General features: G+C 45.8%; 1 protein-coding gene across 1 annotated transcript in view; it reads right to left on the reverse strand.

Annotated features, from left to right (window-relative positions):
- IGFBP7 (insulin like growth factor binding protein 7) overlaps positions 1-18,430 on the reverse strand; it is a 54,757-nt gene extending 36,327 nt beyond the window's left edge. The window contains exon 1 of the mRNA XM_034771024.1: positions 18,391-18,430. Within this exon, the coding sequence (XP_034626915.1) occupies positions 18,391-18,415 (25 nt within the window). The 5' untranslated portion in view covers positions 18,416-18,430. The remainder of the gene's footprint in view (positions 1-18,390) is intronic.
- Between the last annotated feature and the right edge of the window lie 307 nt (positions 18,431-18,737).

The following is an 18,737-nucleotide window of genomic DNA, read 5'->3' on the forward strand; positions in this document are numbered from 1 at the left end:
AGTCCTTCATCAAACAAAGATATTCCACCAAAAAAGTAGATCGCACATACAAATACCCCAAGAGAACCTGCTTCAATACAGGAAGCTCCCTCCCACCCCCACCAATCGCACAACCACCCCATACTGGAACCCACATTGAGTATCTTTAAACAATTACAATTCATACTTGATGGGAACCATGTCCTGAAAGAAATCTTTCCCAAACCTCCTCTTCTGGCCTTCAAATAACCCCTCATAACATCACCAAGCTCATCTTCAGAAGCAAGCTCCCTGCAGACCAAGACTCACCAGCTCAAAGAGACACCAAACCCTGCCAGAACAACAGATGCAAAACCTGCAGACATATCTCCACTGCTACAATGATCAATACTGGGGGTGAGGGATAGCTCAGTGGTTTGAGCATTGGCCTGCTAAACCCAGGGTTGTGAGTTCAATCCTTGAAGGGGCCACTTAGGGATCCGGGGCAAAATCAGTACTTGGTCCTGCTAGTGAAGGCAGGGGGCTGGACTTGATGGCCTTTCAAGGTCCCTTCCAGTTCTAGGAGATAGGACATCTCCATTAATTTAATTTAATTTAATACACCACCACAACACACCTTTCAAGATCCATGGGTCCTACACATGCCCATCACCACATGTGGTGTACTGCATCAAATGCCCCAACAACAACTATGTGGATGAAACCAGACAATCACTATGGTTTCCAATGAATTCACACATAAAAATAATAAAAGACAAAAATACCATATCACCCACTGGCAAACACTTTTCACAAAACTATCAGTCCATATCTGACCTTTTAGTCCTCATCCTCAAAACCTGCACAACACCTCCAGAAGACAAGCCTGGCAGATTGAATTCGTAACTTTGCTAGGCACTAAAAATCTTCAGTGTCTCAACAGAGACACTGGATTTATGGCTCATTACAACAATCTATAACCCACTAACCCTTCTTTGTCCTATGACTGCAGACGTGTTAATGGGCCACTTCACCTTGAATGGTCTCTTGCAAGATATAACTCCTTATGCTTAATTTGATCCACCTTGTATTTAGCTGTGACACTCTGAGTACCTTTCCCAGACTGGAGAAGAGCTGTGTGTAAGCTTGAAAGCTTGTGTCTTTCACTGACCAAAGTTGGTCCAATAAAAGATATTAGTTCACCCACATAGTGTCTCTAATATCCTGTGACCAACATGGCTACAACATTGCAAACTTATATATAAGTGGACTCTCAACCTAAAGGAAGTGGAAATCATTTGCCACATGCCCCGAATGCATGAGGAGATTAGCTGCTCTCCAGCCAAGCTTCCAGGGCTCTAAGTAGCATCAGCTAAAATTAAATCTAGGAACAAAAGCAGGAAGCTGGCAATTCTCTATTTTCATGATGGGTTTTGATTTTATTTTGCACCCAAACACTCACAAAAATCTGCATCTAAAAATAACCTTTCCGTTTAATTTCACAAGCTGCCAAGAAGCCGTTTTCACTTAGAAATGACTTTATATGGAGAAGCAGTCTTTTGTAAACAGCATCTGCCAGTTTTGTTTTCAACACCCTCAACTTGCTCTTTCCAGAGCAAGGCTCAAAAAGGGAAAGGGTCAACTTGAAATCTAGGCAGTTTAAAAAAAGGACTCAAAATAGTCAAACTGTGCTCAGCCGCTCCCCGGAGCTCCACACACCATTCGCACGGAGAGATGGGGTGCAGAGGAGTGAGCAGCGGGTGGGAGGGAGAGGTGTGAGTAGGGGATGAAGCGGGGAGAGGGCAGAGGAGCGAGTGGCAGGCAGGGCCTCGGGGTGGAGCACGGGTGGAGTGGAGTGGGGGACAGGGCCAAAGTCCGGGTGAACACACAGCAATCTGGGGTTTAACTTGGGTTAGCAGAGTGAGTTAAAACCTACAGGGCCGTCTGGAGTTGAACTTGTGCTGCTAACCTAAATTCAAAACCAAATCGCCCAGTCTTCAGTGTTATTTTAATGTGCTAACCTAGCTAACCTGAGCTAAGAACACACTTTTTTTTTTTGCAGTGTAGAGTAGGGTTACCATATTCAAACATTTAAAAAAGAGGACATTCCACGGGGCCCCGGCCCCGCCCCTGCCCCAACTCCGCCCCTTCCCCGCCCCCATTCCAACCCCTTCCCCAAAGTCCCTGCCCCAACTCTGCCCCCTCCTTTGAGCACCCCGCATTCCCCCTCCTCCCTCCCGCTCTGATCTTGGTTGGGGGTTGCTAAGTGCTTCCCTGCTCCCCACTCGCCCTGCAGCCTCTGTGCCCCTGCCTGCCCTGCTCCTCCTCGCCCTGCAGCCTCTGCACCCCCCCGCCTGCCCTGCTCCCCCGCTCACCCGGCAGAGGGAGAGCTATGGGTTCCACATGGACCCAAACACTGTTCCACACTGCTCTGCGGGGAAAGAGGGAGCGGGGGAGGGTCTCTGGCTGCTAGAGGCCCCAGTGGCTGCGAGTGGCTTTCAATCAGGCCCAGCCGTCCAATCAGCCGCGTCGCACTCTGCATGAGGGGAAGGGGGAAATCCCAGACATTTCTACTTTATTAGAAATCTCCCCCGGATGGCCACTTAAAGCTGAAAAAGCTGGACATGTCCGGGGAAACCCGGACGGATGATAACCCTAGTGTAGACATACCCTGAGTCACAGTTTGGTTCCTGCCTGGCTCACCCCTTACTCAGCTGGACTGGACGCTTACAATCCAGCCTTACAGTGGGAAACGAGTGAGTCTGGCTGTACTGACTGATCTAAAATGCACAGGATAACTACGTTGACCACAGGTTCTGTCTCTAATCTTGGTGGGTTCTAGACATAGGCGCCAACTCGGTGGGTGCTCTAGGCCTGGAGCACCCACAGAAAAAAAATAGTGGGTGCTCAGCGATCAGCTCCTCCCTCCTCCCCTCCCCCTCCAGTGCCTTCCACCCGCCGGTGATTAGTTCAGTGGCATGCAGGAGGCCCTGGGGAGAGGGGTAGGAGCGGGAGCTGAAAGAGGCAGGAGGAGGTGGAGTGGGGGTGGCGTCTGGGGCGGGGGGTCAAGCACCTCCTGGGAACTCAGAAAGTTCTGCCTGCCTCTGGTTCTAGACACCTGAGGTGTTACCAGCAATGATATCAGGCAAGAAATTCAGACAAAGGAGTGCTTTTTAAGCTGACACATCCCTTTTAAAGCTTTCAAGAGCTGAACACTCATCTCCACGTGTTGTTCTGTCTTCTTTGTTCTGCATGTTGAGCTGCCCAGGTTCCAGGACACAGTGACAGGCCTCCCAAGAACCTTGTCATTTGACCAGTCAAGATCCCTCCAGACTATGGGTAAGTATTGTTTGGGGGGTGCTCTATATCATATTGTGTTTGTATGTGCTTGAGATTAAATAAAGCAGAGCCTTTGAGTAAAGGCATTCTGTTGAGAGTACTGGAGACTAATAAAGTGAAGGCTTTAAGTAAAAGCACTTGATTTTGTGTGATTTATGCCAACCATATAGCAGACAGAGGTACTGCATCTCCCTTGGTTTATTTCCTGATATTGCCTCGCAGACAGTAAAATTACTAAAGAGCTTTGGGATTAGGGAACCCCGGGTAATAACATCTCCCAGGGGAGTGCTCTAATCACAGGGATACAAAATCACTCTCATGTTTGCTCTCTCCCACAATGACTCTTTTTAATTATTTAATCCAAAGTGGAACAGCTTCAACAGGAGAGACTGAAGGAATTTCCCACCTATATATCACATAGCCCAGTGGTTAGGGCACTCACCTGAGAGGTAGCAGATTTCTGTTCAAATTTCTTCCCCCCACAGGTGGAGGGGGGACTTGAACCAGGGGATGTCTCGCACATCTCAGCTAAGTACCTCAACCATGGGGCTAACAGGAGGCCCTCCTCCCCTGCAGGCCATATTGTATGAGCTCGTGTGTGGGGCCCGACCTGGTAAGCAGCCTCTGTGCACACCTGCAGCAGACCCCACAGGTGACTGAGGCAGAGGAACACCTATCTTCCCCCAGTTCATGCATCACACTTAGGGTGACCAGATGTTCCGATTTTATAGGGACCGTCACGATTTTTGGGTCTTTTTCTTATATAGGCTCCTATTACCCCCAACCCCCGTCCCGATTTTTCACATTTGATGTCTGGTCACCCTAATCACACTGGAGCATAGGCATCTGGATGCCTAGAGTGGAGCAACATTGCACATGCCCAGAAGCAAAAACATAGGCGCCCAGGGTACTTTTATTGCAAAAACTTTGGTGCTGAGTGAGTTTAGGTGCCTAAAATGGCAGGTAGGTACCTAAATCCTATTGTGAATCTAGCCCTTTATGTACAAACAGGAAAACAATGTTGCTGCTCTGAGGAATTTACAATCTAAAGAGACAATGTATAGACTAAGGATGGGATATTTAGACATAAAAGGAAGTAATTAACCAGAAAAGAACATATTTTCTTATTCTATTCAGGTTCTTGTTCCATTCCTATCACAATAGTCTCTGAGTGCCTTCTTAGCTACATGGGGTTTTTATTCCACTAGATTTTGCATGACATTCTGGAGAGGGACAGGGGAGAGGAAGTGTTGTGTGCACTCCATTCTGTTAATACTCTTTGCACAGAGGTCTACGGTTTATAGGCTGCTGGGAAAGGGATGTTTTTTGATGGACTTTAAAGAGAAAGAAGATGGACTAGATCAGGGAGGCACAGGGGGCAGATGGAAAATGGCTTGATGAGAATCACACACCACAGTGGCAGAAGGACATATAGAAGACAGCTAGTTCTCTGACTTGGGCAGAGCTGAAAGGACAAAGAGGGGAAGGGGCATAAGGAGATGGGGCCCAGAGCTACCCACAAATGCATCTTACTCTGCAATGCCATTAATACAAATCTGAAATCAAAATGCTGCTTCAAACGATGAAAACACGCAGTGATGTTTTCACACTCAAAGCACTTCTATTGCTCCATACCACAAATCAATGCAAAATCTTTCCTTATTCTTTTGTGTCGTCAGCTTTTAAATTTCCAGAGGCGGGTAACAAGTCTGGCATCCTGTGCTGGAACTGATTAGAACAACTTGGGCTTGCTTACAGATCTTGATATAACTATTTAAAACTGTGACCCATGGATCCGTGTAGGAGAGCAATCAAATTATATTCAGGAGCAGATGGACTTTCAAAAACCAAACCAAACAAACAAAACAACCCACCAACTAATAAAATATGCTTGCAACAGATAAACAAGAAGAAACATGAATGGCTCCAACTTCTGTGTTTCTGAACAGTCAGAGTGACACTGCAGCCCTTATACAAGCCAGATTCCCAAAGTGAGGCGCTGCAGGCCCAAAAACTTTAACTCCCATTTTGAAATCCAGGAGTGCAATCTATGCACAGACATTACCATCTTGTGGTAAATATCACAAAAAACATCAGCACCACTTTAGGGCTCACAACACGAAACAGTGGGATTTAGGTGGTTCATAGCCATGGTGCAGGCACTCTACATAGGGGTAACATTTTCCCTCTCTGAAGATCTTAACAACCCAATCTATGAGAACCTTCTATTCCCACATTATATTCCTGTTCCGTCCAAAATTCCCATTGATTTGGGTGCACAAGAATTGCAGCCTAATTCTATATTTCACACACATTGCAGAGCTCCAGATACATTTACCCTTTCTGTATATCATGAATCTCTGAGCTTTATCACCACGTCTAGGGAAAAACTACCACAGCTGACAGGCCTAGCCAAGCCATCACAGTATGTTGTACAGCAGTGGCCACCAACCAGTAGATCGCGATCGAAGCCTCTGCCAATCAATCGCAGTCTCCGGCTGCTAAAAGTCTGGCGGCACAGTGGGGCTAAGGCAGGCTCCCTGCCTGTCCTGGCCCTGGCCCTGGCCCCAGCTGCTCCTGAAAGTGGCCAGGACATCTCTGTAGCTCCAGGCGAGTGTGGGAACAGGGGATCTCCGCAGGCTGCTCCTGCCTGCAGCACCGCCCCTGCAGCTCCCATTGGCCAGGAATGGGGAACTGCAGCCAAAGGGAGCTGTGGGGATGGTGCCTGCAGGGAAGGTTCTATTGCTGGTTCTGCCACTGACCTACCATGTGACTTAGGGCAAGTCACTTACTCTCTCTCGTCCAGCTCCTCAAAGGTATTTAGGCTCATAGCTTCCACTGATTTTAATGAAAGTTAGGAGCCTTTGAGGACATGGGCCTAAGGGTTCAAAAAAGAACTAGATAAGTTCATGGAGGATAGGTCCATCAACGGCTATTAGCCAGGATAGGCAGGGATGGTGTCCCCAGCCTCTATTTGCCAGAAGCTGGGAATGGGTGACAGGGGATGGACCACTTGATGATTACCTGGTCTGTTCATTTCCTCTGGGGCACCTGGCATTGGCCACTGTCAGAAGACAGGATACTGGGCTAGATGGACCTTTGGTCTGACCCAGTATGGTCGTTCTTATATTCCCTTCCTACCCTCCATCTGGTCTTATCTATTTAGACTGAGTTCTTTGACTCTTACTCTCTAAGTGTTTGTACAGAGCCTAGCATAATGGGGCCCCATTTTTGTCTGGCCTTTAGGCAGGGATAATCCACATGTAGTTTACACTGCACTTTTGACCTGATGGGCTGATACCACAAGGCCCTGATGTGCAGGACTCACAGTGAAGTCAGTGGGAGGTCTCCCAGCAGAGGGCTTGCAGTAATAGGCCTCATGTTTTGTGTGCTCTTCCCCAGAGTCTGTTGCACCCTGTAGAGCACACAGAATATGAAGTCTGCAGTGCAGGCTGGATACCTCAGCAGAGTAATCTGCAGTATTAGTAGTCAGGGCTATTTTTGCTCTATAAATCAGTGTCATATTGTTGTCTTTCATAGAACAAGACATGCCTGCTGTTTCTAGGCGATAGCCTAATTCCATGAAGCTGTGTGACTTAAGTGGAACATTTCCATCCTGTTACATTTAGCTAGTATCCTCCTCACGAAAGGCTATACAGTCCCACTATGCTAGCTACACCCCGGCCAACGCTGCAAGCCTGGACCTTAGATAGAGTTTCTGCCTCATTCTAAGCTCAGGGGGGTGGGACTTGCCACCCTCCCACAGAAATGCAGTGGGTAACTCAGGTCCGTCAGGGCCATGCTGCAGCAATGATTCAAACCCCACTGACAGCCCATAACCACGCTGCCCCTTCTTCGTGGGGTGAGGGTTTCTGCAGACTAGGGGGAGAATTATGAAAAGGTCGGCATTTATGTACCCTCTACTCTCCTGTGGGGCTTGGAGGGGGAAGGGGGTAAGATGCTGTGGACAGTGGCCTCTGCCTGACCCCAAACCCTGGCCTGCATGCTACGGAGGAGCTTCTGCAGGGCATGTGGGGTAATAGAGACCCAAGATGCTTATGTATGTAAAGACTTGCAAATACCTTTCTCAGGAAGCTGAAGGTTTGCAGATGAAGGTTAAGGATTGTACGTACTTTTGCTGCTACACAGTCCATACACCTGTTGTACATTGAATGAACCACCAGACAGAACAACACTTTGTTAGCAGCCAGATACAATTTACTAGGCAGCCTTTCTCTGTCTCTGACAGCTCTTTTGTGAAAGAGGCCTAAACCTGTAAAGAATTTAGGAAGCCTGCAATTTCAGGGCTGGAAATGTGAGGGCGAGGCATGAGATCTGAGCGCATTTATTCATGGTAAAGTGAGCATCGTTTCAGAAACGCATCCTGATTAGAATCATTACTCAGTAATTTAGGATTAGGCAGGAGTCTCAGACAACCTTTTGCCCAACAAAGGATTAGAGAAATTCTTGAACACAGCACAGTCTTCCCAGGGGTGGCAATTACAAGCACTGGGGGAATTAGCTGAAGTAAACTAGAGTTGTTTTTCAATCCATAATAACTATTTTTTTATTCCAGATTCTGAGAAAAAATGTTACAAATAACATGTGGCATTTTGTTAGTCGAGGTCCATAAGCCCTCTACGTACACTAAAGAATGGCTATTTCTCTGGGCTCTCGGAGTCATGCTGACTAGTGAACTAGAAACATACCAAACTCTGAATGGCCAAATAATATATTAAACAGCTCCTCTAATAAGATTTGAGCAAAGCGACCATAAAAACCATAAACATACCAAGTGTCAATGAACCTAAACACTGTGAAAATAACTGAACACCTTTAAGGTGAAATAAGATTTTTTTTTTTATAAACAGTGGAAAAACACAAAGCAGTAGACCAGCAAATGTGTATCTGCATGATTTCAGCATTTGAAACAATGTTTGGATCAAAGTCATAATCCACTGAAGGTCAGAAAACTAGGGAATAATTTAGATAGACATTTCAAGGATATTTGATAGAACACGACAGCCCATGTTGCATGATATTAAAGCAGAGCTTTGAGCTGTTACTAAAGTAATACAGCAACATGTGCTTGAAAATGTTATGAAGAAAACAATAATTACTTCATATATCCAGAAGACAATGAATGTAAGTGTAAATAAATGAAATCAGAATAATGCCCCTTTGTGGAAAAATTGATTTAAGCCCCTATATATCCAGCCAGCACTGGAGTTCAGATTCTGCATGCGGGTACGTATACAAAAAAAATTAGTCATAATTGCAACTGGCCATGGAAGAATAAATAAGCAAAACTACCAAAAACACACACCCTGCAGAGGGGGAGGGGGAGTCTTAGAACAGGTGGGGAGCAGTATGATTTGACAGGTGGATCAAACTTTTAAATGTAGGCATACATGAGCATGTGAATACTGGAAGTATGCACACAAGTCAATTATACTTGTACAGCTATGGCCAGCTAGATATCTGGCTAGCTGCCTGTTCTAATTTGTGTGCCCATGAGGGTCAAGATTTTCAAAAACTGGAGCCTAAGGTTGGGCTCCTAAGTCTATATTTAGGTAGCTAAAGAAGTGGACTGATTTTCTGAAGACTGAGCAGCCAGCAGCTTCCCTGGGGGACTCCCACCCTCCATGATTTCTCACCTTTCGACAAACCACTGGTCTTTTTTTAAGCATTATGCTAACCCACCCATTATCTGCGTATTGGCATTTATGATATGTTTCTCACTATGGCATCAGAGCACCTAGGCTCATTTCCCCTTGGGGGGTAATGCACAAGGATTTCTGTCATGTTTTGATACCTGCCACACATTGAAGAGGAGCATGTGTCCCTCCCTGCTATTAATGAGACTCTGCAGAGCAAGGGTGGCTGAACCTGCTCCTCCCAAAATTAGTCTACTGAGTTGTTGGCATCCTTTCATCTACCAGAGATGGTGGGAATTGCAGCCTATGATGTAGATAGTTTGCAATGTCTCATGGGACTGAATAGTCCAATCGGAAATTTGCATGATCTTTAGCAGTTTTTGCATATGTAAATATCTTGGTTGGGAGCTCCTTGCTTCCTACAGGCTCTTTTCTCTTCAAGGTGTAGGAGCCAGCTCCTGTCATGGACTTTGATACCCTGATGGAGACGATGGTGCCACTTGCTATGATCACTTGCCAGGATTTTCCATTGGTCAGGATCAATTCCAAATTACTTCATATCTCACTTGCATGTGTCTTTATAGTGAAGCTTGGGACATCCTATTGTTCCTGTTCCCTCTGATAGCTCCCCGTATAGCATGTCTTTGGGTGTGCATCTGTCTTCCAACCTATTCAATGGCTCAGCCAGCGCAGTCGTCTTTGCTTGAGCAGGGCTGTCACACTTGGTAAATTTGCCCTTTGAAGAACCTCTGTGTTGGTGACTTTATCTTGCCATTTGGTGTTGAAAAAAGAAAAGCGCAGAGAGCAAAACTGACCATTGTACCTTTGTGGACCTAACCAAAGCATTCGACAGTCAGCAGAGCAGGTCTATGTGCAATACTAGAAAAGACAGGATGCCCACCAACCCTGTTATGTCTTATACATTCATTCCACAACAACATGAGAGCAACTGTCCAGTTTGATGGGTTCACTTCGGACAGCTTTGAGATGAAAAGCGGAGTGAAGCAAGTCCCTACACTCTCTGGAATCTTCTTCCTGGTACTCTTGAACTGTGTGTTTAAGGACATGAAAGATGGAGTGTATCTCCACACAAGATTGGATGGGAAACTCTTCAACCTGTCACGACTTAAGTCAAAGACCAAAGTCAAAAAGGTGCTAATCAGGGAACTTCTATTCACTGCTGCCCTCCTAGCCCACGATGAAGATCTACTACAAGAACTCATGGACGGAGTTTGTTTCAAGTGCCTGTCAGGCCTTTGCTCTCCCCATCAGTATTAAGAAAATGGTTGTATTAGGACAGGGTGTTCCACAAGATCCTTCAATCACCTTAAATACAAACCAGCCAAAAGTTCAGCTATTTAGGTTCTACAGTGACCACCAACCTCTCACTGGATGAAGAACTAAACGTTTGCATTGGAAAGGCTGCCACCACCTTTAGCTGTCTAACTAAAAGGGCCTGGAACAACTCAAAGCTTACCATCAAAACCAAAATGCTAGTGTACCAAGCTTGCGTCTTCAGCACTCTCATATATGGTGGGGAAACATGGACATCTTTGCTTTTCAGGAGAAAAGATTAAAGAGTTTTCACCTACGCTGTTTACGCTGCATGCTCAACACCAAAAGTCCACTGAAGGGCTGTATTTATTAATATGTGTACGGCAATAGGGCCTAGGAGCCGTAGTCATGGGCCAGGACCCCATTGTGCCAGGTGCTGTACATACACAGAACAAAATGACAGCCCCAGCCCCAAAGAGCTGACAATCTCCACCTTTGTTCCAACAGTAGAGCTCTCGTTAATAACCACAGGAGATCTGTACACAGAGGTAGAATATTGTCTCATGTCCCTTCCTAATATTTTTTGAAAAGTAAAGATCTGAGACTGTAAGGCAGTAGGGTTTGGGGGCATTCAGCCCCTCTGACCCTAATACACTCAGGATCATGCCCTAATCCTTTATTTTTAGCTGGGAGGTGAAAAAGAACAGTCCTAACATGGGAAAAAAATACTGTATTTTTAATCTTCTAGAATTGGGAAAAATGACTAAAGTAATTTTTTTAATTAAAAGAACATGCATCCAGAATGAGAGCCTCTTGCAAGATTCAGTCCAATAAGAACAAAGCCATCTAGAGTTTTAAAGATTAATCAGTGCTGGAATTTAGCACAGACATGCCACAAAAGCACTGGCAAGTGCTGTAGTGATAAACAAGCCTACCCTTCCCTAGGAATCTCAACTTGTGCTTTGCACAGGAGTGGGTAAAAAAAAAAATCCTTGGCATAGCATTGTCTATAGCTAATTTCGGATGGAATGCTCCAGCAATTATATATTTATGTAGCTCTTATTTATCTTAAACTGACCTACGGGAACTTGAAAAGTTTATCTTTGTTTTCATTCCAGAGCTAGCACGAAGAAATGTGGAAGTGAAGCACTTTGTACCAGCAAAAAAAAAAACCAAAAAAACGGCTGACTGGAGTGAAGGGGCTAGGAATTTAAGGGAGTATCAATCCCATGGTATATAGTTCATCTGAACTTTAGCCCAGTGAGCCAAGATCCTCCACTAACCAGTGTATCCAATTATTATTTATTAAGGGCTGTCTGTGAGCTCAGCATTGAACACACAAACATAAAAGAGACCAGCTTGCCCCCAGGACTATGAACTGGGCCAAAGAGTTCATACATCTATGTGTTATGTGGGCTACATCCACAACATATATACATGTATGGCCCTGAGGATGTCACATGGGCCACAGCTGTATGCCGATTGGGCCACAAGCGGTCTCGTCAATGTACTGTGTAGGAGTACCTTACTGCACTTCTTGCTTTTGTTAGAGCTTCTTTCCCCATCCTGGCTTCACACTACATTTTTCTTTCCTTTAATAGATCATGGTGCATCCAGGAGCGGCGCCAGGGTTTTTGGCGCCCTAGGCGGGGGTCCTTCCGCGCTCTCAGTCATCATCGGCAATTCTGCGGCGGGGGCGGGAGGGTCCTTCCGTGCTCCCGGTCTTCGGGGCACTTTGGCGGCGGGTCCCGGAGTGAGTGAAGGATCTGCCGCAGAATTGCCATAGAAAGACCGGGAGCACGGAAGGACCCCCCCGCCGCTGAATTGCCGCCCCCCCAAATCCTGGTGCCCTAGGCGACCGCCTAGGTCGCCTAAATGGAAGCGCCGGCCCTGGGTGCATCTTTTCCAGAGTTGCCACCAGCATCTGTTTTCTCCATGCTCTCTTGCTCCCTTCACCTCCTTGTATCTCCCATTCTGCGTTCTCTACCTCTTCCCCTATATGGTCTCCTTTCTTCTCCCCATTCTCCCTGCAGCATCTCTCTCACACTGTTCTCTCTTACCTACCTTACCCCAGCACTCTCCCCTTTGTTTACCTCCATCAACCCCCAAACTAAACCTACTAGCTAAAGACCACTGTGAAAAGTAGGGGGGCAACAGCGGGGGAGAACCCAGCGACATCCTCCTTGAACTGCTAAGAGAGAGGATGGTGCTGGGATTCTTGGTAGGGTACTGTCCCTGGAATTGTTTGGGGAATCTGTCTTTAGCATCCATCTCTAGCTAGTACTTGAGATAGCTGGTAAACCCCAAGCCTCCCTCCCCATTTCCCTGGGGCTGCTGGGATATGGAGAAGTGACATGAGGATCAGGAAATAATGAAAGCCTAAATGCCTAGGGGAAGAGTTGTGTAGGGCCTTAGAAGGGAGGACAGCTGTGCTAAATGAATGAATGACCTCCTGCCCAACAGAGATCGTCCTCTATTCCTGCGAGGATTCCAAAGATCCCCACTAGTCTCTTCCTCCCATGAGACCCTGTATTGCAGAAACCTACCTCCTCCTTGCTGTCTACACCAGTTCTGTCCTGGTATGGATAACAGTGATTAGCCTTGCTCAGAGCAAACAGAATCCCAGTGATGAGGAGTATGGGGAAGCAGTTGTGTACGGACACATTGTGTGTCACAAGCATGCTAGGGCACTGCAACACCAAGATTTCCTGTTTAGGCATGGCCTGAGGCTGCAAAGAGCCAAAAGCATACAACCTTTACTGCAGGGGCAGAGCATACTTCCTCTGCAGCTCCCTTAGCCTGTATCTAAATGGAATAGCAGAGCACAACTTTCAGGCCTTGAGAAAGCAGAGCAGAGTGCTTCCTTTAGCTCAGATTGTAGGCCGCTTTTATTTAACCCATGTCCTACTCGATTTCAATCCTCACGACAAGATCTCTGTTCTCTTACCTCAGGAAAGGCATGTTTTCTACAGAGGAAAGAAGTTTGCTTTTCTATGTATGGATAATCTACATGTAGGAGCCCTGATTCTCATCAGACATAAATCAGGGATGATTCCATTCAGGCGGCATAGTAAAACCAGTGCCAGCCAGATCAGAATCAAGCCCTGTGTGAGACGGAAACAGCTGTTTAGCTGTATTATTGAACTGTGTCCCGTTCACAGGCCCTGCATATTTTCCCTTCATAAAGGAAAACAAATGTAACCTCTGTTTAAATATTTACAAGAAGTGACTTAAATCAGCTCTGAAGTCATTTTCTTTATTAGTCACATCCTTCTTAGTTATGCAGTTTTGGGGCTGAATCCTGTAAGGTGCTGTGCATCTGCTGTGAGGGGCTGAGCCCTGGGAGCTCCCAGAGACAAGAAATAACCTCAATGGAGCAGAGGGAACTCAGCAGCACAGGGGCTCAGGCACTGTGGTCCATTTCAGAAGAAATATGTGGAGAGATTTTTAAAAGCTCCCTGCTATTTAATGCTTTTTGGAACCACAGGTGCACCTTCTATCTGCTAGCCAGCTGGGGTGGAATTCAGGACTTAGTAAAGGGCTCAGATGGGACCCAAGGACATTGTGTTAGCACTGTACACTGGGGTGGTTACCTGGGATTTTCATTAGTCCAAAATCATTGGAATTGGGAGAACGGAATTTATCAGCATAATGCTCTAATTTTGCTTTACATCATGAGCAAGTCCTCTGAAATTGTAGCATTCACATTCTGAATACAAACTATTATTGTGCTTTGAGCCAAAAAGGGCACATTACTTGATAAAAATGTGTTAAAGGATGACAAGAGCAGAAGTCCCCAAGGATTACATATTTCTAGCTGGGTGTTTGGCAAGCATAAATTGGTAAAAAGTCTGTCTGTAACCAAATGAACCCTTGAGAGGTTATCCTTTTTATCTTTCTCCACAGCATTCATAGTTTATTAGAAAGCTGCATATGTTCATTAATGGCAAAACAGAATATTTCTTCTGATGACTGAAAAGAGTTGGTATGTGTTACTCTAGATTTATTTTAAAACGTCAGTGCTTAGTTTTACTAGCTCTTCTATCTTTGGGAGAAAGAGTTTTAACTATAATTAAAGACAAATAACGAAAAAAATGCCTTCCCTTCCCTCCTCAAGTCCAAAACCCTCACACTTTATTCCTATCACAATCTCATGAATTAGTTGTTTGCTTGGCTCTGATCACCACAGAGCCAGAGTATCAGAAGCGCTCAGCCCCCACAACCGGAGTCGGATTATCAGAAGCGCTCAGCTCCCATTTCTACTCAAAGGGAGCTGCTGAGCCCCTTTGGAAAACTGGCCAATAATGTCAGGGTCAACGTACGTGGCAGATTGAGGCAACTCCTATATACAGAGAGCTAATGTCTTGCAACGCCTCACACAGCACCGAGGGTTTGTGTGGTCCCACTGACCTTAAGAGGACACCTTGTGTGATTGATTTAATCAGGCTTTGGCCTTCCCTGAGCAATGATTTACACATGGCTACGGATGGCCAGTCCCCCTTCCAGTGAAATAACCCAGCGGTTCTCAAACTGTGGGTCGGGACCCCAAAGTGGGTCATGACCCCATTTTAATGGGGTCATCAGGACAGGCTTAGACTTGCTGGGGCATGGGGCCAAAGCCTGAGCCCCATCACTTGGGGCGGAAGCCCGAGGGCTTTAGCCCTGGGCACTGGGGCTCAGATCACAGGCCCCCTGTCTGGGACTAAAGCCCTTGGGCTTCGACTTTAGCCCCCCCCACACACCTGGGGGCAGGGCTCAGGCTTCAGTCCTCCCTCCTGGGGTCATACAGTAATTGCTGTTGTCAGAAGGGGGTCACGGTGCAATGAAGTTTGAGAACCTCTGAAATAACCAATGGAAGAACTGTCATGGGATCTGATGGGAACGGGAGCAGGGCCCACCTTTTTGATAAGTATATTTGCACAGTGCCATCCAGCTCTGAGTGAAAACAGCTCCATAAGAGAAACTATGAAAAAGAGTAAAAGCTGTTAGTGTTTTCTGACTGTTGATTAGCTGGGAGCTGGACTCTGCTGTCTGGCTCACTGCATGTTACACCAGCCGAACTCAGTGTTACCTGACCTCAAGTGCATTGATAAGAAGGAATTTCTGCTGCCTGCCTACTTCATGTAATTTCAAAGCATGGCGCAGAGGCGAGCATTTATTTTGCTCCAAAATGTGCTCGTGGTTGGGGAGGACTAATACCATGCAGTGGTATGACAGTATATTCTTACAGTATATTTAGCATCAGGATTCATGAGAGCAGGAATTAGGGCATGATCCTGCACCTATTAAAATAAATGACAAAACTCCCATGGAACTGGGTCCTTCGTTGGATCATGTTTGCACTTCCGCCCCATCACAGTTTCAGTCTACGGCCGCTACCATGTGCGGATCAGAATAGCAGGGGGACAGCAGAAGCATGGAGCAGACGAGACACACAACACAGGGACACGAACCCTCACAGTATCAATTGCAGGATGTCTCAGAGTGCAGCGACAGCAAACACAGCTCTGGCTCTGCTATTCTATTCAGCCAAGCAGCGAGTGACTTTGAAGCAGGGCACACAAAGCGTTATTCTGATGATGCAAGAGCAGCGTTGAATCCTGGATGGCTAGGCTAGTGAGTGATTTTAGATTATCTTTGTGAATGATGACTCACTGGGCTGTCAGCAGCATTAATACCTAGTGGGGTTCTGTCACACAGTTGTGTGTGGACTTCAATGCTGCCATGTCTTTGAGGGAGCTGCGCTGCCATGAGGAGAGGAGAAGCCCAATGCAATATGAAGGGATTGGGAGCAGAGTACTTCCTGGCTCCAAAGCTCTAGAAGGTTATGTTCCTCTAAACTTCTCCCAAAAGAGGAAACCTGGGAAGGTGAACCTCTGTTTACTGAGTTTTGTCCCCCACTCTCGCCTGTTTTATCCCAGGAGAGCATGATACTACCCAGGCTGATGCAGATTCAGTTCTCTGTCCCTGCAGCTGCTTAGCATGGTTCCAGTGAGGGTTATTTCCATTCTTGTTCCTCACAAACATTTCCAGTTTCATTTGGTTTAAAAGCAGGAAACATCAGTCTCTCTGGAAATAAATTTTCTACACAACTTAGCTACTTTAGCACAAAGAATACAACTCATCAGACAACTACTGGACATTGTTGCACTACAAACTTCAGATTACAGGATTTTAGAAAACAAGCAACACAGAGACATAGTCCCAAGGACAAGGTCAGGGAAAATTATACAGACTCAAGTGTTGGCTTTTTCCTTTTGTTGTCCAAGAAGTAAGAACTGTCAAAGTACTCCCCAGTTGCTGAAGGGGATCTCACTGTAAGCAAAAGCTTCAATCATAGCTGCCATACACACAACACTGATGAATATGGAAAGCTCAGCTGGGCATGTATTTTGTCAACTTTGTCAACTAGCATTTTAATGAACTTTTATTCCCTTAGAAATAAATCCACGGTGAAAATATGTGCATCTTAAAAAGTATTTTGCATGTTAATACTTATGTAACCCTCTCTATAATAAGATCTTTGTTTCCAAGTTATTTTACCAGGTCTGCACGTAATCTCTTGTGAAATCCAGAATAAGTATTCAAGTGCATTGCCCATGCACTTCAAACACTGAATATTCTGATAGATGCTATTGTGAAATTGATCTTTATCACACACACAAAATCCAGCCATGTAGCAAAAATGGAAGTGTGTTTGTGAAATTTTCTTCTGCTGTGGTTATAAAGGGTACTCAGCATCTCCACAGAACAGGAGTATTCAAACGCAAAGATGCAAGAAATTCAAACAGTATTGGCTTGGGCATGTTTGGGGAAGTCGTTTAATCTTATCATGCTTGTGTTGTTTTGAGTAAATAAAGGCTGACCCTGCATCAACCAGTATGGCAGGCAAAGGGGAACACAGACCTTTTAAATGCCCACTGGGAAGCACAAAATGCAAACCCTGTTAAATAAGAGCAGGGTCCCAAATCCTGCCACCATTAGCACACATGGCTAGTTCCTGCTCCCCCAGTGCAAGAGGAAAAATGGGGTGTGGTGTGGGAGCAGAGTAGATGAGGGTGAGCTTCCTCATCCTGGAGGCTAAGTATAGTGCACAGGGGGCATTTTATTTAAACTCTATTGGCCCTGCCCACTGGAGGGGGTAACAGGAGATGGGCACCTGAGTGAGTATTGCTGGCACTTACGCTGGTGGCATCTCTTTCTCTCTCACACATCTCCCCCCAGGACCTAGTTTTTACACAACGCAAGAGGACATTCGCTCAGATTGTATAATTTGTTCTATATGAGTGTTCTCTTGCTGTGGGTGCTGCTCCTCCATTCCCTTCACCTCTATCTCTACCTCCGCTTAAAACTCTTCCTTCTCACCTCATGGCTCTACAGAGCTTTTCCCAGCCTGCATCGCCACCTTGGCTTTCCCTGCCCTTGTGCCTACATGTCCTCCTCTAATGCCCCATTTTAGTTTTTAAATACTATGTATATTTAAACAAAATAGGAAAAAATAAATCCCAAATTCCATTTAAAAATAAAATCAATCAACATCCACTGTAGAAAACATGTTTTTCTGGACTGCTACTCTCTGAGATTTCCAAGACGTTTTCACTTGCTTATAGCTTTATGAAATATGTGGCATGACTACAACATTTCAGTGAATGAACAAACAAGCAGAAGCAGTGAGACACAATAGCGTTCAGTCTGCCATAATGAAGATGCCTGAACTTTTGCACCACTCCTTCCTGCGGAAAATATACACAGCAACAAGTGCTTAGAAGTTGTCATACAAATAATTTAGCATAAAGGGAGTTTGTCTGGCCTAGTTCCTTAGCTGCACAGGATCTCCCACCCAGCTTTATAAGGGTGGGGGTGAGCCCCACCTTTGGCTACTGGGAAATTGGAAAGCAAAAGATTTTGCCCTTTGGTAACCCTCCCCCACATCACCATTACATCTTGCCTTCTCTCTGCCATTTGAAAAAGAATCAACATCAAATATATATATTTTAAATCAGGAAGAATATATGTCTCCTTTCTTTAGAGAAATGTGAACAATGATGGGCGCTCTCTTCTACAGGCTTGTCAGGACAGGACACACCTCTCTATTGCTCCTCAATATCAGACAGTCATGAGCTTAAATCACAAACATTCCTTGAAGAGATGCACATCTCACCTCCATGGGAAGACCAGTAATCCATCCAGCAGAAAGGTCTGCCTACTGAGGAAGCAACAAGGAATGGCTATCGCAGCATCACAGTTGAAAGGACAAACTCTCCTCCCATTATCCATGACGACTAATAACACTGGTCTACAATTTTTGAGAAGTCGTCCGCTTCAGAGATAAAGGGCAGCAAAAAAGCCAGAGCCGGCCCTGGGAGTGGGCATGGCCAGGTGCGCCCAGTAATTCTGTTCATTGTAGCAGGGGTGCAAGGTAGGGTGGTCCTGAGGTAGCCCCAATGGAGGTGGCACAAACTGCTGCCCTTTTGCTGGTACTAGGTCTGGGGCAGGAATGAATTCAAC

Source organism: Trachemys scripta, chromosome 5 (genome assembly GCF_013100865.1).
Source record: "Trachemys scripta elegans isolate TJP31775 chromosome 5, CAS_Tse_1.0, whole genome shotgun sequence".
Classification (NCBI taxonomy): Eukaryota; Metazoa; Chordata; order Testudines; family Emydidae; genus Trachemys; species Trachemys scripta.